Source organism: Bombus huntii, chromosome 8 (assembly GCF_024542735.1).
Source record: "Bombus huntii isolate Logan2020A chromosome 8, iyBomHunt1.1, whole genome shotgun sequence".
In the NCBI taxonomy this organism is placed as follows: Eukaryota; Metazoa; Arthropoda; class Insecta; order Hymenoptera; family Apidae; genus Bombus; species Bombus huntii.
The window spans coordinates 6,891,055-6,915,236 of record NC_066245.1 but is presented as its reverse complement, the minus strand read 5'-3'; the positions used below and the strand labels follow the sequence as shown (position 1 = coordinate 6,915,236).

Below are 24,182 nucleotides of genomic sequence, written 5' to 3'. Positions count from 1 at the left end.
CTTGCACCATTGTTGAGACGTGAAAAGTCACGTCCGGCCCGAATGAAATGGAAGGGAAAGCGACCTTAGGTTCTGCCACGCCGTCAGCGGTACACACACGGCTTTGAAAGTAAGTTTCCGCGGTCCAAGTTCACAGACGTATCGCGGTTCGTTAATCAGAGAGATCGTCCATTTCATTGATACGACGTGAAGCATTAGAAGGGTACCGGTAGAGAATACGATAAAAAATTGCTATTGTTAGTCTCTGCATCCGGAGAAATCCCTTTGTCGTTCGATTCGAAGTGGACGCTTTTCGTCTTGCCTTTAGCAATAATGTCTTGGCTTCCGGTTGAGAGGTCATAATAGAGAGAGGTCGAAAAAATGTGGTATAAATTCCAAGGAGGTCAACTTTTCTAATACTGGTTCCCCTTTGTAAGCTACCTGGGAAAGTTTCTCGAATTCGAGTGTTATCGATACGCATTCTATCCGACAAGTTTCCGGTATTGCGTCGAAATCGCTTTAAAACGTACCATTCGTAATACTCCCACAATCGATATAACCGTTGCCTTTTTCGCTTTACAGACGATAAGTGGCAATCGTTACGAGTACGAAGAATCGAATACTTGAATAAGTCAAGTATAAAAAACTCTGTGAACGCGGCTTACTAAAACGTATAGCAGTAACGTTTTCTATTTAATTCGTTTTTCACGACTGTCGCTTCGCTGCTTTTACAAGATACTCGTTTACGCTTCTATCTACGATCGCGGTGTGTCGCTCGTTCGACGTTCGTGCGTGTTTCAGTAGGAAAGAGGTTTAACTTTCCTCGCTGATAATTGGTCGACTCGCGGAACTAGATCGCGAATTACTGCAGAGGAATTTCGAGCGACGTAGCAGGGACAATGCCAGCGACGGGGATTGTGGGTGAAAGTTTCGCGATACAGTAACGAGACTGAGAGTGCGGTAGTTTCGAGTGGCTGCTGTTCACGGGAGCGTGGATCGCTATCCACGACGAATCGCGCGTTAAAACGAGAAGAAAAGTACACGAGATTGATTTCAATCCGTGGTTCCATCGATGCTCGGCTGAAAACCCGTTGAATCGGGGACACGTACGAAATCGAAAGCTTTAATTACGCGGAATTACGGAGTTGAGTTACGGACTAAAGCGTCGGATACATTCTACGGAGCGTACGTGCAGGTGACTCGTTTATCTCGCGGTTTTAATTCCCTTGTAACGAGTCGCGATAACGTTGCCGTGTTACGTTGTAAACTTCGTTAACACGCCATCGTTTCGCCTCGCCTTTCCAAACAGCCTGATATTCGCGTCTGCCATTCAAAGCCCTACAGGTTGTCTCTTTCAACGACTCAATTCCTGCATAAAATATTTATATCCGTGTCACCATCTTATCGTACATAAGAGCGCTAACATTCGACAAAAAGTCGTTCTCACGAAGATTCTAATAAAAACGATGGCCAATATGTCAAATCTCCGCTGCAATTACTCACTCGAAGGGGTTAAACCTAGTCACAATGACACGAACAAACGTCTACGATGAAAGAAGGAGCCTGTACAAAAAAAAAAAAAAAAAAAATAAAAAAAAAAGAAGAAAAAAAGGAAAGGAAAAACAAAAGAGGAAAGGAGAGAAGAGTAGAGAGAAGTGATGAAAAATTCGCGGGGAGTAGAGTACAATGGCGACCATGGGCTGTGAGGGGCGAGATCTGCCAGAGGGAGATTTTGTGCTGCAGTTGCACGAGCACGACGCATGAATGCACCGCCCGTTGGAACAGGCCGAACGAAGAACGTAAAGCTCTGGGGGGTGGGAAGTGACGTGGTGGAAAGGTGGTTACGGAAAACGCGCGGACTCATAATTTTCGAGGACCCGCTCGTTTCTGCTCTCTCGCCTATTCTCGTCTACATTCTAAACCACCCTCTAGCGTTCTCGCCATACGTACACTCGATTTTACAGGAATAATACAACTGTAATTATATTTACCTTTGGCCCGTTTGCTCGCGTCCCGCATAACTGGCTCGGTCCGACGACTATTAATTGCCACGACGGACAATTACGATCGTCCGGCTGGGATCAACAAGGATAGGGTGTGCGAGGTTGGTCTCGTTCCCGCCGCGTCGCTCGATAATTGTTTTTAACCCATTGTTAGCGGCGCGGCTCGTCTTGGCACTGCGACACGCTTCGATTGATCGATTCGAGGCGCACGATCCTCGCGCGTTGCCCGCGTTTTTCGAAGGGCTCTCTAACGCGACGTTCCTCGTGTCACGCTGGTCAACGGTGATTGGCATCGAGCTCTCTTCGCGGTACAATGGACACAATCGACGGGTCTCGTATCTCGCGACTATTCAAGGGAACCAATTATCAGTGTATGAGCCTGTCAGAACACCGGACTCGAGTAACGAGCGAAACAAATGGAATTTGTTAACAGTGACATAGGATGGTTTCGATGAGCTTCTGGGAGAGATCGAGAGGCATCCAGAGTAGTTTGGAATGGTTTAGAATAACGACGTTATACGGGCCAATGTTTTGCTCCGATTACTTTTAAACTCGTTGCGATATACAGAGTGTTCTGTGTGATGATGATCGATAAATCTGGTCAACGTGTTCGGTATATTATTCTTCGTCTTTATGCTTCTCGTAAGATCGCGTAAATTCTCACAATCTCCGTTCCTCCCTTGTCATTGTAAATCAAAATTTTTTATCTCAGACACTGAGAACGAATCGCTTATGTAATGCCGTGAATATATTATTTGGCAATATATTAGATCTTCACTTCGGTTCTACCAATGTCTTCAGAATTTCCATCTACAAACTTTTTTAAAGCATACGTACGTAATTAAACTTTTGCATCTTTTTATTTACACGTATTTTACACCTATTTTATAATGACGCTTTATCCTGGTATATGACGTCAATGAATTATTATTATATAGACTATATGTATACTGATCTATTTACGTATAATAGGTTTCGTTACCAAAGTATCAATTTTCGTTAAATACGTGGTACAGAATACTAAATCGAGACCATGTATCATGGAGTGGCGATTATTGTCAAATTATTGCCAAAATTTCATCAAAAATATCTAGATATCACGTTATAGAAATTTACAGGAAAAATGTGCTAACAACGTGATACATTTCCTACGATGTATCAGAATTGCTCGAGTTTCGAATATCCGAGATACAATCGCTCAATGGATTCTCCTCTCGGTTCCACCATCGTCGACTGCGACAAGGAAGACAGACGAAAGATCGAAACTGCTCCTGTATACCTGTAATATATGCCCAATGACATATCGTAAAAGTGACAATTCATTACTATACAATGAACGAGGAAACTGTCGCGATGATCGTTCTATCCTCGATCGAGGAGGCGTTCGATCATCTAGAGCCGTCGAGCGATGCTCCTCCTCCTGAAAACTCGGGTTGCAGCGTGTCTCTCGAATGACAGGATCGAGATTGCAAGGAAAGCTTTCGAAAGCACGGTGACGCAAATGGATCGCGTTTGTAACGAGTTGCTTCGCGAGAAACGTTTCAGGAGGACTCCGTGCGAAACGTCAGAGCATGAAACGTATTTGCCGCAGAGATTAGTGGCTCGATTCATCGACATTACGCGAAGATAGAGGTAGAAACTTTTGAGAGAGAAAGACAGAGAGGGAAACTTTCGAGAGACAGAGGGAGTGTACAGATGCATCGCTGACAAGAGATCGATGCGATGCCACATGGATCATCGTTTCGTTACAGCATGGAAAATTTGCCGTACACAGGAAGCACAGAGAAAACCGGGATGAAAATTTCACGCAATCGGCATTCGTGTGACGGCGAATCGCCCGCGACGGATAATGAAGGTGTGGATCGATTGGAACTCGCCGCTCCCTTTGACCGATTCCGGGCCGCGTAGATGGCCGTGTTTCGACCGGCCGGGTATCGTGAAAAGGACAGGATGCAGCAGAGAATGAACGGCATGCGTTGGACAGAGAAACGTGGCAGGGTGCGGCATCGTTCGCGTGGAAATTCATGACGGGTAGGTGGATGGGCTAAAATAAGGCGAATGATATCTGGCGTTGCTAGTCCCGGAATATCCGGCGTGCGGAATAGAATCGGATATGGGTGGTGTTACCATATGAGAGAGAAAAAGGGAGAACGCGGCTAAAGTGAACGAGGAAGCTAGCAACGGTGTGAAAATTTCACGCGTTCGCTCGTGCACCGGGTGACTGCTCCGAGTGCACTGCTATGAATAATAAGAATGCGTTCGAATCCGTTCGATCGCATCGCACCACGTAGGAACGCAAGGACGCGCCGACGAATTTGCGTTGAATGCGGAGAATAGCGGCAACGGTTACACCACGAAAGTTCGAATAACGTTCTATTCGATGGTTCGAGAGAACTATCTTCGTTTACGAATTTCGCGTACAACTTTAGACGTTTCACGCTCGCATCGATCATATGTACGAGTTAGTTCTCCGGAACTACGAATGTCTGAACGAATCGATGTTTCTGAATGAGCGTAGGTAGTACGACGTGGATGGATTCCGACGTGAAAATTTCACGTTCTCGGCGACACATTACACAACGTGACCATAATGAGGATGCACTCAACTGACACACGCGCCACTTGCCCGGTCGCTTGGGTAGCCTGTGAACGTTCGACGACAAAATGTACGTGGGATGATGGAGGTATGATAAAAATGCGCGTGACAGAGCCTTTACGTTGACCACGCTCAACGCATTTTATTTCACGATGAATTTTCAAAAGGGACGGATCGATCGTTCGACGAGATTACATGGAACCTCGAGAAAGAGGCGAAAACGGGGATAGAGAGAAAAAGATTAACGACGTCTCGTTTAATTTCTCGATTATTTCAAACTTTGTCTATGTCTCCCGCGAAGTATGAAATACTTTGTTCGATCGACGTTGGCGCCGCGCCGTGGCAATTTTTCCTCGTAACTCTACGGAATTACGCGAGACGAACGAGCAGCGATAAAAATGCATCTGTTGGTGGCGGTTGGTGAAGAAACGAGGCACGTCGTCGTCGTGCTGGCACCGACTCATAAAGCTGACTCGAAAGGAGAGCAAAGAGGAAGAGGGTGGTCTGGCATAGTGGCGTCGCTCGCCGATAAATTTTCAACTGGTCAACCGAGCCAGCTGCGTTGTGTTAGCTACTCCCACCGACGAAAAGCTGTACAATGTTTTCCGTTTAAAGTGTTTTATGACGAAGCGCGCTGGATACTCTCTGCTGGCCAAACGCGGATATATCCACTGGGACGTAATGGAGCTCGCGTTTTTATACTCGGTTTCGTCGCGTTCCCGTTCCCGTATTCCCATTCTCCTACCTTTCATAGCTTCGCGCGACTTTTCACTTTTGCCAACGAAACAAGCTGCGGACGAAAGACCAAGGGATACCTATAGAAAGAATAGAGCTCTTCTCGGTGCTTGGCGCTCGTCTCTTCCCACGAGACTAGTAGAAGAGAAAATCAGGATTACGAGCACACCGTGAATGGAACGAAGACATACGCATTACGAATACGAGAATATCTTATCGATATCGGATGGAAAGGTTCTCATTAAGTGTTCCATGGCCGAAGACGAATCTCCTTGGAAAAACTGGTTTCGCCTATCCGGGATGAGAGGAATGTGCGTAGCATAGCTAAATATGGCTAGCAGACCGAACATCCACTGTTTCGCGCTAATAAATGTCATCGCTCGTTACGCGGCTAATTATCTGATTTCTTCCGAACGACTCGCGGTTTTTCCTTCGTTCCTTGATAAGTTCGCGTGGGATCCTCGAGAGAATTCTCGAATTGGTTTCGTGGAAATTATCGATGGTAGTACAATAGACGCGGTCTGGGTACGCGCTGCGCCATTCCGAATTCTCCCACTTTCGCGTGCACGTTCAACGTGTGGAAACACACACATATATATCTATCTCTAGGCAGAGAGTTCCAACGACGCACAGACGTGCTCTCTATTTGTTCCACGTCCCGAACCAGCTTTACAATCGGACTATCGAATATCCTCCGGGTATGTCCAGCGGACCTGACGTTCGCTTAGTTTCACCGTTCTATCCTCCGCTCTATTTCTACTCGAGATGGATGGCGGTATACCCAGCCGGCAGTTTCTATCGGCCGTGCTACTACAACGCTGGCCCACGAAAAGGCGTGCGCTTCTTGCTCCACGCAGGAAGACTCGAGAACTCTCCGCGAACACGGCACACACCGCGGCTCTGCCTTCACTATCGGTCGAAACAATCGTTCTCGTGTACGAGAACAGCCCGACGATAAGATCGGTTGCATTCGCGCCTTGGAATTCAAACCGTTTGGCACGGTTCTACGGTCGTGCAAGCAGAAATATTTGATGCAATTTCTTGCATGGTAAATATAAGTATACCGATGGTTAATCTGACAAGATATCGGTTGGTACTTTTGACTTCGCTTGAAAATTTCTATTTCACGAGACAAACAGCGTGTTACAAATTCCTCTGAAGTAGTCTTCCCAAGGATCTAAAGGACTAAAGGATCTTCCCTCTACCGAACACTCTACTGGAGCAGCTTCCATCTCGAGGAGTAACAAGTTAGATGAACCATTCGTTACCTCACGTGAGTGTGTCTGCGAAATCTTCTGGTTAATACCAGCGAGATGAAAACCGTAATCGTAAGTTACATTGTGGTCCCGATGTCATCCAATTCGCGAACGCCTTGCAGGCAGATCAAACAAACCTAAAATACACAATATAAACCAAGGATATCGCGTACGGGCGACGTGCTGCGAATTCCAACCCTTTTCCGACCAGCGAATAGATAATCGGTCGAACAACGAATCGTCGTTTAAGTGTACGTTTCCTCGCACACGATCGTACGCTCCGCGCCTTCTCCAACCGAGATTGCCCGTGTATCATGGATATCTATGCAATTAACGGCGTGTAATTAACAACGCTGCTGGTCCCTCCCCTCCGCTATCGCAGTCCCGGTAGCCACGCAGAAATTGATGCACGCGCTAATTTTGATTCGCATAATCCACTGTTAATTGGCTCGTCCCTATGATCAAGCATCTCCAGAGGTTTGCAGGCATGAAGAGCCGCGCCTCTTGTTCGACCATCGAACAGACCGATCAGTCGAGTCACGCAGTCCACGCACTTAACGATCAATTTGGTTCCACCGCTTTGTTATTCGAATCCTATACGTTTTATTGCCATTCATCTTTCTCTCAATCCCCTCTCTCTTTCTATATATATATATCCCTTCCTCCATTCCGATTTTTTTTGCTCTGTTCCCCCTTCCCTTCCCATTGCCTCTTTTTTCTCTCGCTGGATTGTAGCGCACGCGAGGCCCGTGTGCCCTGCGCCCGCTAACTCGTGTATCGCGCAACGAAAATCGAACGAAACGACCGTCCGTCGTACTCGGAATTGCTTGTGATTCGAACGGCTACCAGGATGAGATGTTCGTTCCCCTACGAGTTATTTGTACTATCTGTCACGAACTAAATATCGTAGAAGCGTTTTACGGATCAACGTCGTTGGAATATAAATCGACCTACCGATATTCATTAGCAGACGTACGAGTTACGTTTGCTCGCATTTAGAATAAAGTTTCCCCAGGAGATGATAGAAGTCCATTAAACTGTTAAGTATCCAAGAACGATTCGACGAGCGAGTAATGTCGGATGATCAAGGTCGCTTAACGTCAATTTACATGGACGACAGAGAACGCTTAACAGGTATTACCGGTACGTTTAATTCGCGGTTTGGACTGGATTGGTAACTTTGCCTGAAATAATCGTCGATCGTAGATTATGGTCGAATGATCGTCATAATAATTATGTTCGACTCCAGAGACATGTTTCGTACATTACGAAAAGAACCGATGATAGCTGACCACGAAACCATCTCGCTTTTCTTTCTTTCTTTTTCTTTTTTTTTTTTTGTCACTTTTTTACGAAGGTTAGAACGTGATTATTGATTCGAAGGGAAGGGAACTCACTTTCTGGCGAACTTGTTCCTTCTTTTATGATAGACTGCATAGATACGTCGGGTAATAGGTTGGCTAGACTCGACAGCGACGAGCGGCCGCAAAATCGATCGGACGACAGTGGTCCGAGAGCCTATCGGCGGCCGCGTACCCGCCACGCTCTTCCAAGTAGAACCAAGTAATTCGATTACCACACTGAAATCCCGTTTCTCGCGGGCTTGTTAATTATACGTTCAACGCGATATGCATATTGGCCGCGCATGCAACGCTGCAATACTTTCTGCCGATCCGCGCCATAAATACGAGACGTCGGATGCAATCTGGCCGGAATAGCAGCCCGTTATATTTCCTCGCGACGAGACCTTTCTTCGACCGAGAAAAAGTATGCGGGAAACTAAAAAGGAATGATTAATGTGATTCCACTTATTAGACAACTGAGAGACGAGTAGCATTGGTTTATCGGGATTTTGAAGAACGCTTTACATTTTCAGTGATAATTTTTCATGGTAACTGGAACCGCTCTATTAATGCAGATCTGGTAACAATACACATGAATATATGAATGTTCGATCGGGTGAATACTCTTTTTTGGACTCTTAGAAATTCTAGGAAATATTAAAAAACGAATTTGTAATTGTCATGTTATTATTAAACCGCGGATATTTACACGCTTGTGGGAAATTTAAATGTGCGAAAATATGCAGGATGCGCATAATATATGAAATATTCAAATTAAAGTTAAAATACTCGTTAAAATATTTAGAGAACGGAGGAAATGCCTGGTTTGGTTCCGTTTCTTCGAGTGTGATTATGATAATACGAATTTGCATAAAGGTTCTGTAGTCTAGTTATTATATTTTAATTATTATTATTATACTGTGTGAGATATTCATATTTTCGCACAATAGAGTAATTTTTTTTCGTGTGTAAAAACACCAGGTTTGCGAACACAGCTTTGTCAAAGCCTTGAAACGAAGATTATATTACTACGATGTTATATGTATGTTGTTACGGACAAAATATAACACTATGTAATAAAAAATATAAAAATGTGTAATACAGAATATAAAAATATGTGCAGGCTTGTATATCATACGTATAATAATTGATTAAATAATATAATATAGTAAATAATTAAAATAAGAAAATTACAACAACATATTATGCTGCGAACGTTATAAAATATATAGAAAAGAACGTGAAGTTTTGTCAAACGACAGAGTCGACAACCTTCAATTAGATAGAAAATCTTGTAAATGAAATTGGCTTGTATCAGACGTAAAAAGTATAGAAAGAAGCGGTGAACTGAGAAGTACGGTGGGAAATAAAGTCATAAAACTGGTAGATTTGTCGCTTATGCTATATTCGAGAATTAAAAAACCAATGTCAATAAAATTCTACTTCATGCTGCTATTTGTTGCAAGTTTATCAAGATTTAGGAATGTTTCTAGCAAATGGTTCTGTACATTAAATCATTATTTCTATACGAAACACGTTATCCACGATATGGCATTTGAGTTGCGCAAACAGGACCGGTTGCCTAGTTGAAGTTTCATAATTATCTTCTTGGAACGACTTAGAATCAACGGACGAGACCACTTAACGAGTTGATTGAATACAAACGAATCGATACGAGTATACGGGTCTTATTACCAGAATGAAACGCGGGCTGTGAAACGTGTAGCTGCGATCGAGAGAGAATCCGGAATAAATCGTTCGCCGATTACGGGGAGAAGGCGTCACGGAGAAAACGGATAAAGCTGATGGGTGCCTAACGCGAATGCACGCCTCAAACCATCCTTTCGTACATTCTGATAAATCACCGTTTGCTGATGGTCTTTAGGGAGAAGGATCTTCTGTTGCTCCTATCGTACGGTATTATCTGTGAAATTGCTCGTTCGTCTCTCGTCGAAACGGAAGGACGCGAAGACGATTATCATTCGCAAACGACGATTCGATTATTGACTAAAGAAACGAATCTCCGCTGACGACGAATCGAGTACTCGAGGGGACTTTTGATTCTTAGTAAATGAACGCTGATAACGTTTCACTTTGATCGACCGCTCACGACATGAACGCGTATCTACACGTCGCTCTTAAAATTCGTATTACCAGCCAAGTAAAGAAATTCGTATTCTTGTTATTTTTTATGTTCGTCATATTTTCAATCATAGAATTTCCCTGACTGCATCTGTGCCACGAATTTAGGATTACGATGTATATTCTATCGCTGTAAATTTTTAATCAAAATTATCTGCGACCAAGATGCTGCTATACTATACCATCATCACGATCCAACCAATTTACGTGAAATCCTTGGAAATTTGCGGTAATACGCTTTCAATTAGTGATATTAAAATTTAGTCGGCGTTTTGGGGCTGAAAATTGCAAGTATGCATACTCTAGAATCACCGAAACACGGTTACGATAGTTATAGAGATATGTATCGTCGGGTCGGTGGTAAGTTCGTCTGGAGATTACGCCGCAAAATTCGAGCGTCACGAGCATCGATAACCCGGGCATCGTCGCGTTAATACGTTGACGTTAATAAAATACAATGTACCGTGCTATACACCGGCGCTCTATAATTTGCTTCCTCTCTGTGTCTCTTTCTATCGTCGATGCGCACCGATATACGGCTACCGAGGGACATCGTCGTGAATTATCGCGCGTGTAGCAATAATTATTGTTCCATGCAGCGATTGTAAAAGCGTATTGATCTGTCGCGACCGCTGCGTGGAACCTGTTGTAGTATCGACGGCCAATGAATTATCGAAGGGTATACATACATCCGTTGAAAACGAGACACGGCCACCGATAAAAGAGGCAGCCGGAGGTGGAGGAGCGGTAGCAGGGCGGGCAGGACAGAGAGAAGAAAAAAAGAGAACGAAAGGGGTTGCTTCGTCGAGCGACAACAACGAACAACGATTCACGCGTCGCCTCGGATTGTTCCAACGAATCGATTTCAGGCTCTATATACACAGAGTGGGAAAAAAGCAGGTCGAGAAACCACGTGTCACATTGGCTAAAAAAGAAAAGAAAGGAGAAAAAAAAAAATAATCAGATTTCGGTTTACGAAATGACTGGAAATGGTAGCCACACGAGCTCGTTCCACACATTTCAGTCTCGTGTTGTTCGTCCTTTCGAAAATTACCAGGTGCACCGCGTGGGTGGCAGTTGCCAGCTGATTAACGACCAACGCCGCGATATTACAACGAAAGGGCCAATTCACGGCAATTGATCGATTTACCCGAACGCGTCTGAGCACGCGAGCCGTCACGATAAGGCGGACTTCAGAAAGCGGCGTGCTCATTTGATATATCGTTCCCTGGGACCACGACGTAGAAAATTCCCTCGAAATGGAAAGTGGGAGAACGTCGATGTGGGATGAAGCAACGAAAGGGAAAGCAGGATGGTAGAGAGACAGAAAGACAGTTCGTTGCAGCGTTTTCTTTTCTTTTACGCGACGATCATTGAGGGTGTTTTGTTAATCGAATATTTGCCAGGAGATGCCAACACGATCGATTTATCCGTAAGCAGGAAGGGTAGGAGGATAATAAGTGTCACGGATTAGCCGAGGATTCAATGGCGTCTCGGGTCGAAAGCGTGGGAAGGGACGAGTCCTCGAAAGGAACGCTCTCGATGCTCGAGTTCTGTGATCTTAAGCTAGCCTTGGCCGGAAATGCAAACCGATGCTAAGACGCTTGGAACGCCCGGTCATTTATCGCCGTGGCCGGAAGGATGGGAAAAAGTGGACGCTTAAACGATCGCCATTTATCGCACCGCAATGAGAATAGTTACTTTACCTCGGCACACTTTGAACAATCCGCGCTAGCCCAGGCGCTGATGGTTTTTCTGACCGACCTTCCGGTAATTGCCACCCTGCCTTGAGCAACTTTCCCGCGCCGTTATTTTCCTCCAACTTCTCGACCCGCCCCGGTTTCACGACCTTATCAATGACCACGATCCAGCTGTGTTAGCGTAAACCTTTGCTCAACTTCCAAACAACTTATGAGACTAGGCGTAATTTAATTCATCGATATGAAATTACCAACATTTTCGATTCGTTGTCAGGGAATTGTAACTTGCGCATTTAAATCTAAATGATCATCACCGAGAAAGCAAGAGATCTGACTCGTTGGTAAAGACGCGAATTTTTGTTCCCTTTGTTTCCTGATTGAAAATCCCGATTAGTCAGTAACCTGTTATCTTACTATTTTTAATCACGATTATAGATGTACAACGATGGGAAATGTCAACGAGATATAAAAACAGAACGTTTGAAGAGAAGCGGTACAAACAGGAAGTGTCTTATTCTTATCCGTTTATCTACGTTACTTTTAGCAAAAGATTATCTGGAATGCGATTTTAGTGATTAACGGTCATGATTCTCAGCCATCGAAGATCGGATAGACTACAAAATTATCTTACAGTTGGTCGTCGCAAACTCTACTGGTATACCGTACGATTTCCATTCGAATGTGAACGAGCTTGGCTACGCGTGGAGAGACAAGTAATCAACGGTCAACCAGTTGGAAAGCCACGTCACGATTACGATATCAACGACGAGTCGATTCGGCGCACGTTGCGCGTACTCTTAAACTCCAGCATTTAGGCTGGAGCAGTTTCAATAAACGTGTTGTTTCGTGATCGATCTGGCAGTGAGGAGAGGGAGAGGGGGGGGGGGCGTCAAATAAAAACGAGAATAGCAGACGCAGGCAAAAACCATGCGTCCTTCTTGGTTTACGATTAATTCAAGTGTTGCATCCCTCGAGTGGAAACTAGCGCGCCAGAGGAAACTATATCGGAGCTATTTTACATTCCATATTTCCCGGTTCGTTATTTATGCAAACAGCCGGAATATACGATGAGAAAATGTATGTTTATGCAAGTAATCCATACAAACATTTATTTATGTTTCGAAGGTAGCCTTAACCTTTAACCACCCTGTTCTCCGCTCTATTATTCCTGTCTCTGCTTCGTTTCGAGTTACGTGAAACGGCATTAAATGGAATTATTCGTGTAACGACCCTGCTTGAAAAGAGACCCCTCTCTCTCTCTTCTTTCCTCTCTTTCTCTCGCTCTGTTCTACTCGCTTATTCTCAATTAAGCATGTTCGTTTAACATGTGTAATTGATTACGCGTCGCTACCGCGAGTCGCGATAATTATTAATACATTAAATATCGATAATTAAAGTAACAACGAGAGAGACACGTAATAACGATAGAACATATTTCATCGTGTATAGAAGCATGTTACGGTTAACACACACGTGTACGATCGTCGAGCGACGACGGATAGAAATTAAAAATGTAGACGTTTCCTTCGCAAACGTTCCGTCGCACTCTAGTTTTCTTTTTCCCCTCGTTTTTACCTTCCCTTTCATCTCCTTTTTTCTTTGCTACGAGTAAATCGTCGCAAAGTCGTCGTCTACGTTGGACGTTTGCGATTCGCCAGCCTTTCTTTCCTTTCTCTTTCGACGATAAAGTGACGTTGTTCTCAGAGATGGAGCATCCTCGTGCCTAACTTGCAATTAGCGTCTTCTAACGACGACGAGTCACAGAGCACTACGCTGCGCGTATGGCTCGTCCTCCTCTCTGTGATGTTCTGTATTGCGTAAAGCGGAAAGCAAGAGGGAAAACCCGGAGAAAAAGAGAGGAAGGCGAAAAGAAAGAAAGAAAACGTTATAGGACAAACACAACAAAACGTATGAGCCGCTTTATTTGATTTCATTTAATTATAGTTATTCCCTTTGCGGCCGGAGAAAAGACTCGCAGACGACAAAGTCGAGCAAATGTTTCATCGTCCGTCTGACGACTCCCGTTTATACATGATTGATCTCGTTTTAAAGTGGAAGAAATGAACGTACTAATTCTTCCGCGATATCGTTTATTTTTATTTCCATGAAAAGTCATCAAGAATGAACAAATGAGGCGAAAGACATAGAGAGAGAGAGAGAGGGAGGGAGAGAGAGAGAGAGAGAGAGGGAGGGAGAGAGAGAGAGAGAGAGAGAGAGAAAGGAGAAGAAAATGAGAAGAATGATAGCGTTGGACGAAAAGCGGAAACGTTGGTTGGGTTAAAAAAGCCGGGCTGGGCTTTCGAGGTGGCCGCGTTAATTAAAATAATGCTTACGAGATAATTAATTTGCGGCTGGACAAAGTGATGGACGAGCACGCGGCTATGCTGTTCGCGCGACTGGGAATGGGAATATAACGCGAGCCACGAGGATATTTAGTATTCGCAAATTAATCGATTACGCGTAATTGTCATCCCATGTTGGAACACCAAGCCAGTTGATCATTAGGACAAAATCGTTACCTGCGGGAAAGCTTTTCCGTGCTTCGTCGATCGTCGAAAGAAATTCTACTGGTCTGAACTCTCAACTAACGGTCGGAAGCTTGTTTCAACTAGTTAATCACTGGAAAAATACGACACTCGTATGGTATTAAAACGGCGACCGAAGAAAAGCGATGATATGCGGAACAAGCTCTCGTACCGTTTAATAAGAACTGGCACAACTATTAAACAAATGAACGTTAATTTCATCCAGTGGTTGCTTTTGCTATATTTCCAATGCTACGCCATTTCTTTATTCGACAAATCTCTCGGTCGTTTGGTCGCGCGTTAAACCACATGCGTTCAGTTCATCGTGCATGAATTTTCTCTTCTTTTCGAAACGAATCTCCTTCCATATCCTGACGCTTTCATCTCCTCGACACCTTCCTTTCGAGCACCCGTTCAAAGTACACACATTCGATCAGCGTCCATACATTGGGTCGCCAGGTAAGTCGTTTAGCCCCGCGCGAATCCGCCGGACGCGAATCGAATCTCGACGAAAATCAAACCGTTCGCCAGCAAGTTTTCCCCTTCGTGCCGGAATCAAGTTAGCCCGCCGCATTCGATGACTTTTACTCCACCACTACCAGCAGAGTCTGGATTCGAGATCTCGATTTATAAGTTCGTGACCAGGCCAGGGGATATTTGCATTTCGTTCCGGGAGCCGGTGAACCGGTTGTTGAATTTTCCTCGATTTATGCAAATTCAACCGAGACGTTGCGTAAGGATTGGAAGCAAACAGTCACACTTCGGATCATTGCATTTCTCTCTTTTCACTGACGAATTTCAGTCGAATAGAGGTTGTTAGACCAACGTTTATCAAACTAATCGGGAGAATTTGAATGTTTATCGTATGGTAAGTAATGGAAAATTCATACATTGAATTCTTAATATATATAGAGTTAAAGTCAAGATTATCGACAAAGTAGGAAAAAGGTACGACGACTGGTTTTATCGCGCGGGCGAACATCCCTGAAGCTATCGATCTCAATAGATTTTCGGGCTGACGTTTTTTCCGACCGCCGCCATCGCTCTTTTATTGCAATTTATCGTATTGTGAGAAACTAATTTCGTCGACCTTTCAAGCTGTCCCTTTCCTTCGAAAAGAAATCAACCAACCTTCGATCGTTGGCATTTCGCGGCCGTAATTCCATTAACACCGACAGTGACGAACTGTGCCGTACACTGGTTATACCGTGCTGTCCCGAACCAAAAATTAATTTTATTTCATTCCGCGAAGAACCACCTGTTACGCAAACCGTGCGCCTGACGTGAAGCGGACTTATGTTTCTTATGTGTTCGTAAAATATTGTTTCATACGAGAATAACCATGCAAATTGTTTAAACTTTATTAATACTTAGAAATTAACGCGTCAATTCTTAATGTATTTGCTATTCGTCAAATATCGATCAAACGGCTGTGCGAGGACGATGGAAAAGTCCAAGGTGGACGTGGATCTTTGTATTTTATCAGAACGAAGTGTTATTTCAAATGACATTCCTTCTTTCGTCGTTCGCTTTAATCCATTAATCGTTTTAACTCGTTCAGACCAACGGTGTATTAACGCAGCTTTTCTTCAATCAATTTACATTATTGAATTCTGCTTTTTGATATCGTGCTTATGAAGCGGGATATTCAACGTTACAAATTTTTTATTTAACATTTAAAGTGAATGTTTAATATTTTATTCGTGGTTTAACATTTTAACATCGTTTCTTGTTCCATGTATAATATCATGGAGAAATTAAAATATTTATAACACCGTGATAATTTCTTTTTTCAAATCGTGAACATACTTTTTGTCTCTAAATTCCATAGTAGATTTTTCAGGGTATCCACTATGCTAATGCATATCTCGTATCTAGACAAAACGATGTTTAAATTTACTTTATTTATGTCCTCCAATAACGTTGCTTTTATGTATGTGCAATTTTTATGCACAATTTCATTGCTTGGTTCTTAATCCCTGTGACACACGGATAGCAATTCATACGTTTTTATTTATTCTAGTCGTTGAAATAAGTAGCGTATATGATTCTTTGAGAAAATATATCTACGGACGAGATATATGAACTCTAATAATTTCGACTATTTCTGACATTAATATATCGGGTTATCCTTCTACCAATCGTTATAAAGTGTAATCACATGGAAACAAATGCACAACTAAACTTCTAATACTTACAGTACGATTATATAAAAAAATGTAGAATACAAATATTACGGGAAAACATATTACTATATAATTAAAGAAACAATTTCATTCTAAAAAGAAAAGAAATTCCAACAGTTACGTTGGAAAACTAATAAATGGATAAACGTCTACACGATTTGCGATCGTGCTCGCGTAATATTACTTCGACAGGTTGTTTCGTCTGTGACTTGTTTCATCTTTTCAGTCGCACCTCAGCGCGAAATGCACTCGTCGGTTGATGTTCTCGACGACACTCGACTTTTCGTTCGCAGCCTGATTTATCGACGGGTATTCTGGCGCGCGATACCTGGCGCGGTGCGGGTTGTCGTCGCAGAAGAATAACAACCAGAGGAATTGGAAGAAACAAGCGTTCCTCTTCTCGCCCGTACCGCGAACTGCATCCCGGCGGGCTTGCGAGTTACTTTTCTTTTCCTTTTGCCCCTTTATCCGACGTTTCAACGAGCTCGGAAATCGAGCGCAGTCTGCCGCGAAATGCACGGATATTAAAAGCTTCTTATAAAAATTGTGCTAAATTCTAACGCGTCGTGACGTTGACAAATAGACGATAAGTTCACCATTATTAATCCATAAATGATGGGCCTGCGCGTGTTTTAACCGTGTGTGAAATTAATTCGCCTCATAACGCGGTTTTCGTTGAACAAGTGTTTCATGAATATTGGAGAATATCTGTCGGCCCGGTAATCAAGTTTAAAACTCAATTCGCCAAACTGGATTGCACCGTGGAATAACCTAGGTAAATTCGTTACTTGGAAACGTAGTATTGGAAGAAAAGTTCCTCGACAATCGAGTAGAAAGACAGAACGAGAAAGAGAGAGAGAGAGAGAGAGAGAGACCGAGATAAGGAAAAACACAGCAGCCTGCCCCGCCAGAAGAAAAGAAATTAATCAGTTGAATTATTAGATATAAACGTGGCTCGTTCTCCGACGAAGGATTGAGCCAATTGAGCCATCTAGGCCATCGACGAATTCGTTGCCCTTTAAGGCCTAACTATCGAAACGACTTTGTAAGTAAAACGGCGCAACAGTGACGTCTGTTCGATCGTAAAGTAGCAAAGAGCCAGTAAACGTGACGCGGTACGAAACATCTTTTAAACTCGAACCTTAACAAGCTGGGTCAACTCGACCATGCCGAGGATCCGTTTTTATGTGCTTTTACTTGATTTGCTTTTACAAGAAGAATCATCGATGGTTACCATAGTGGCAAAAACCTATCTGCGGATGTTGCCCCTCTCTTTGTTCAACGGTGCGCGAAGCGAAACCGAGAATCAGGTACACCTCGGTTGTTCGATGACTTTCGGCTCTCCATCGACTTGATTTATTGCATTACAACTAGCACTGACACTTACACCGACGCACACGGCCTGCTACGCCAGCAATCGAAGGGGTGAATTTTATTTACTTTTAGCGAATCGATCGACCACGGAAGACGGAGGAAAGAGGCTGGGCCAAGAGGCAGAGAAGAAGAGAGGTTGCTGGGTCACCGGCAACCCTGGCAAAGCGAACCCAAGAGTTACGTGGCCTCACTACCCCGCCGGCCTTTCGCTTCTCTAACGTTATATCATCGTCTACTTCCTTCGAGGCCGTGAATTTACGCAGACAAATCGGCCCGAACATAGCCACCGATCTTTACCCTCTCAGTCTCACCCGTTGCTTCTCTCTGCTTCTCGTTCTCTCTGTCTGGCGTTTCACGGTTCGTCGCCTCGCCGCACTCTCCACCGAATTACTGTAATATAATGTTCGCTCGAACGTGGCCGTCTTCATAATGTTTCGTTTATCAATGTTTTCGATAGTCCCGTCGATCTACTTCCGCGTTCTTCTTCCATCCATCCTTCCGCTTTCCATCTTCTCATTCGTTGCTGCTCGATTTTCTTTACTCTTCGCCGTGCTCGAAATATCCGGCAACCGGATCACGATACGGGACGCGTACGAAACTCAATCGATGATATCGTGAACGCTGACACGGTAGTAAGGTGCAGATACTTCTTCGGTACGTTCTTGAGGACGTCGACGTTATCAATAGGAGAGGGATATATCGATAGAAGCGGAGATATTCGGTGAAGCTCGTCGAGAATACGCATTACCCGTTAACGAATGTTCAGAATTGAAACAATTTGCGGAATGAAATTAAAGTTAGCAGGCAGGAAGATCGTGTTCGAGTTACAAACACAGTTTAACCTGTTTATCGCTGGCCGGTTGAAAATTGTTTCACAAATTCGCTGGCCGAAAATAACAAACCGAAGGTTTTCGTGCGCTCGATCGGGCCGATGCAACTTCTCGTTCCCAATGCAACACCTCCCTTACTCGGCTCGATCGCGGTGGTGGTTTCCAACTTTCGGTAACTTCTGTTCGCAACGGTGTTTCCATCGGTATCATTCAAATCCGCACATAATTTGCGCTAGTTCCCACCACGATAGATATTCCGACAACGTTTCATTCGGCCTAACCAATGAAATGTTTTGCAACTATGCAACATGTCTGTGTCTTTCTCTCTCCCTTTCGTTCTATATAGCTCGAATTCTGTACAGCGGAAATACGCAGCCGTTAGAAACGCAACGCGTTAAGGCGAATTTGAGCTGTGTTAATAACGCGCTAACACACAGAGTTCCCTTCGATTTCGAAATGGCGTATCCACGGGTATCGCCAATCCTCGATACTCCATTGTAGGATGCCGTCATTCGTCCATCGAACACCAATAATGATGTATCTACGCTGTTGATGATTTTCACGATGACCAGAGTTTCGTGATAAAACGTTTCGTTTTAATTTTGCTTTTCGTAGCTTTCAATGCATTGTACGTTGGTGATAGAGTAACAGCCTGGCCAGTAAGAAGTAGGAAGACGCTGGACCGTTTGTCTATACCATAAAAGAATTGCCAAGTTAGCGACGTTACGTTAGCTTTGCGACGACATATGTTACTTTACGATTCCTTTCGTTTGGTTCCAGACGAAATGTAAACCCCGCTTCCACTTCTACTACTTCCAGACGCATCGTGCTTCCTCTACCCTTCTTTTCGTAAGCTTTTACGGCGCAACGGAAGCCTTTGACTGCATCGCTGCCAAATGGAGGGATAATTTCGCGAAACCAGGTCAAACTTTCGACGCTCGAGTACGTCGGGCGCGTTTTCCTTTTCCTTGTTTTATCACGAGCAACTTCGTTTTTGTATCCTACCCACTTTGGCCCCACCCTTCCCTGTCTTTATTTCTTTCTCCTAAATGATTATATTTCCTAACTTGATTCGCCGAGGGACGCCTGCGAAAGGATTTGGCTCTGGCCAAGAGAGTTCCGAATATCCACGAGTCGAGCGAGATAAATGGATTATTTTCGATTCGAAATTGCTCCTGTTCGTGAGAGCACGAGCTTTGGCACAGTGATTCGAGCATACTGCGTGTCATCGTCCCTTGCAATCGTATTGGGGGTGATACGGGGCAGGGCGCGTTTTCACGAAACGAGAGGGTCGTATCCAAGTTCAAATTTTCAGCAGAGACGAGTCTTTGTTGCCCGTTAAAATGTCCCAGTAATATCCCATTCCCCTTGCGTATTACGTTCGTTCCTCTGTTCTGTATCGTTCTATCCCTGCGCGTATGTTTCTCCGAGCTTTTCCCCTATTTTCTATCTTTCTCTTTCTGTCTCTGTTCCCCTGCTATTTTTTATTTTTTCTGCGACACGACTGTAAATAACTAGGTGCTGCGGTGAAACCAATCTGCTGTATTGAAAATGAAAATATTTATACTTTCGGAGAGATAAGCGCGGGTATCGCGCTCATCAGCATTGACCGCCTTGTTGATTTTTACGCAACGTGACTTATTATTTTCAAATAAAAGCGAATAATAATTATCCTTACGGTTGCTACGCCACTCGGTACCGTACCGTCCTATTTTACTAAAGTTTTCAGAAAATATAATGGATGTTTCTCGAAGCGGTAATGGGCGGATAATATACTTATCAATACGTATGATCCGTTATTGGCGCTCGTACGACGAGTTTATTTGCATTCATCCATCCTTCTCATCCGTGTACGGATGATGCTAGTACAAGAGAACTTTGTTAATCAATCTCGTGTATACGCGGAGACTTTCTTTGGGTCGGGAATAGTGAATCGACAAAAAGGAGATGATATAACGACCTCGTGTACATAGGAGAACATAGGATGGGAACCCGGTGGCTCGGTGTAGTCTGAAAATCTATTTCCTATTTATTTGCCTCTTTTTTATCATCGAAACGCCGGAACAATACGCGGCTTCAAAAAAAGGAAAAGCAAAAGTTAATACGGCGATACGTCGATAAAACTGGCGGTAACGAAAATTGGATTATCTCCTTTCGTTTCGTTTGTTCGGTTGATTTCACGCAGAAATTCAGCTACGCGGGAAAAAATGTCGATGTTTCGAAAAACTCCTTTTTCTTATAATACAATTGAAACTATGGGATTGCGAGACGCGAGCGCTACAGAGAGCTTCGTCCGTGTTTCGCCATCGTGCGAAGCAACTACGCATACGAGTACTGCGTGTAAGTACGCGAATTTGAAGAGAACAAAAAAAGAAAAGCACTCGGGGAGAGACAGAGTCGGAAAAAGAGGATGAAATAAGCTGGGGGTCGTGCAACGAAGGAGTTAAAACCAGGGTTACATCTTCTCTGACGTCATTTCGTGTCGCGTCACCGAAAATGTAGCCGCGGTGAGCCAATTAAAATACACGGTCGGATTACGAGATGCCGGGTCATGAGGGTTTCAAGCATTAGGCAAATGCGATACGCAGAGGACGCATTGACATTCGTGGCCCCGGAGCAAAAAGGGTACACTGACGCGGCGGCGAACAGCCGAGAACAACCGCAGCTTTCGTGTTGCCTTTGTTCTGAAATTATTCAAGGCTCCCGCGGCTTTTTCGCCGCACGCGGCCAGACCTAATCCCTGTATCTTTAAGGTGAGATTACACGATGCCCTCGTTCGAGCCGTCGTTTAATATCGTGGCCGGAGAACGAATGAAATTAAAATTTGACCAACTCCCGGTGGCTTTGACGCGGACGAAACACATCGCGCGCACCACGTATCTTCTCCTATCTCTGTACGTGCACGCTGCCGTGAAACTGCTTTAGTAATCCGGTGACTCAGGATTTTCTACGGAACTGAAACGACCGACGTGAGTTCGTTATTGAAGCAATAAAATGCTCCGGATACGAGCTTTCTCGTTGATTCCTTTTCAAAAACGATTCCAAAGGAGCTTATCAGGGATTTTTGACGTATCTACGTGCAGCGCTTATTAAAGACTCTAGGAGCACGGTGTGACATATCTCGTACATATATATATATATATATATATATATATATATCTATCAATTGAAATTTGTCGTTCCATGGAATTTCGATTCGCCGTTCCATAGGGCAAATTGAAAATATTTGACGACAACACGGCGAAGTGATTATTCCCTTGAGAGACTACGCGTCTTCTCGTACATCGAAGTAGTGGGAGGATGAGCACGTAGAAAATTGGCGAGATCGTTTTCGACAAATCCTTCTTCTCGTTAATTATACGCCAAGCATTAACGCAACCATTAATCAACGGGGCGAAAATCTAAAGCACGTCTTGCCCGTGGCGTATCTAACGGGCTACGCGTTTTCATATCGACCGCGTAAATTTCTTCGCAGGCTAATGGCATTAAATTCCCTTGCGCGCCATTTAATTCCCGCGCCCTGTATGCAGCGCCAGCCTATTCCACACAGAAATCGATACCATAACGACGCGTGCCTTACATTTATCTCCCTGTCGTAGTCTCGCTATCCCTTGTCCTGGAATCACCGAAAACGCAATCTCTACGCTCGGTCCCATATACCTTAGTCTAAGTCACGTATCGCGACAATCGTTGAATATCGATCCTGCGTGAATGTTTTAACACGCGCGGCACGAACGTGCGTTGTACCAGCCGCCGGAAATCGTTGTTGTGAAAGACCTCTCGCGCGTTTTTCGTGTATTTCGCGTTTTTATATACCATCGGCGAACGAACGCGGTAACTGGATCGGGTGATATCTTTTTATATGTTTTTATATTCCTCGATCGTCTGAAAGACTACGAATGACGTGAGATTTTCTCAAGTACCGTTCTGCTATCACGTGTATGTCAGCACGCGGTTGCACGGTGTGCCGTATGTTCCCTACGACCACACATGCGCTCCAAAATATCCGCGAGAACGAGTATCGGAGAATTGTCAATGGAGTTACTTGTCCGGAAAGGAATTCCCGTTCAAAATACCACAGCAGTATATATAGGGACATTGGCGTGGCGCCGCAATAACAGTCTTAACCCTCTAAACCAACGAGAACGCCGATAACCATTCGCATTGACCGATTAAAGAAGAATGTTGCACTTACCTGCCGGTCGTGTGTCGTCTCGATCTACTTCTTGCAAGATCCGTGTTATCCCTGGTCGTAGTGCGTCGCGTCGGCACCGCGTTGAAAATAGAGAAATCCATGGTGTACGCCGCGAGGAATCCGACCATTGTTCACTGGAAATCAACGTTTAACGCACTATATCAACATTGCATAACGTGACACGATCGGCGTTTGAACCGGCACCGACTTAACCAGATCATCAGAGAATGTAATCTCACGACAGACAGACACGATACAGCCACGTCCGAAATCAACTCCTTCGCTAGCCAACCTCCCGACACCCCGGATATGCTCTATCCCTCACGGGAACTGTCACACGTGTTACAGAGTTACCACGGTTCACTATATGGTTGTACGCAAATCACTATCCGACGTCGCGGACACACTGTTCGCTTCTCACTTCAGTGCCACTTGTCCGCGACGTAGTCCCGATCCATTCACACAAAACCTCGAGAATCGGAACCTCTCCACTGTGTCGTGTGTGTAAATCACTGCAATGACATCGTCCCAGGAGCGGGTACGCCACTCTATCTCATCGGCGAGGACGATGCACGAGGCTCATACTGTCAGGAGGAAGCGATCGAGACGGTGTCGAGCGGCCCCGACGATCTTCTTTCGCCACCACCGTGCAGCATCACGGCATTCGCGTCGCGGAACTTTCTCACACTCGCGTGTCTTCCGTAGATCGTACCGATGGGGGTCACACGAAATCGCACTCGACGTCGACTACGCGTTTCTACTGACGGACGGAGGCAAAGATCCAAAGACTGGTACACAACACGAAAGATGAGAACACGGTAAGTGACGCGTCCGATCGGCGAACAAGTTTCTTTAGCGTGGTTTCGTGCTCCCTCGAATACGATTGTTTGTTCGGAGCTACGACGTCAACGGAACCAGCTCAACATAAGTAACCCGTCATCCGACTCGCGCGAGAGTTGGTAGGAAACTACTCGCGAGTTCTTCGTCGAGCGTACTTGCATCCCCACCACTGGTCGCGCAACTGCACCCCACCACTGGCCTCGCGTAGGGCACACGCGCCCCTTACCCCCTCCTTCTAATGGGCACGCACCGAGCTACCCGGAGCGTGACACACGCTCACGCTTCTGGTGGGGGCAATGGTCGCGTGGCGGGCTGCTCTCGCGTGGGGGTAGAGAGGGCAAGGGGTACAATCCGTACGAAAAGGGAGCGACACGCGGTACGAGAGAGATACGTAGACACGGCGCGTTCGCGCAGGCGTACTGCTCTCCTGCGGGAATGTATCCCCGTGAAATGTACGGTAAGTACGTACGGGATAACG

The 24,182-nt window shown here is 44.7% G+C and overlaps 1 protein-coding gene across 2 annotated transcripts in view; it reads right to left on the bottom strand.

Moving 5' to 3' along the window:
- Positions 1-23,897, bottom strand: part of LOC126868282 (irregular chiasm C-roughest protein-like) — a 157,289-nt gene extending 133,392 nt beyond the window's left edge. The window contains exon 1 of one of the 2 annotated variants that reach the window (XM_050623592.1): positions 22,865-23,897. In XM_050623592.1, the coding sequence (XP_050479549.1) occupies positions 22,865-22,992 (128 nt within the window). In that variant the 5' untranslated portion in view covers positions 22,993-23,897. The remainder of the gene's footprint in view (positions 1-22,864) is intronic. The other variant, XM_050623591.1, reaches the window with a different exon arrangement.
- Between the last annotated feature and the right edge of the window lie 285 nt (positions 23,898-24,182).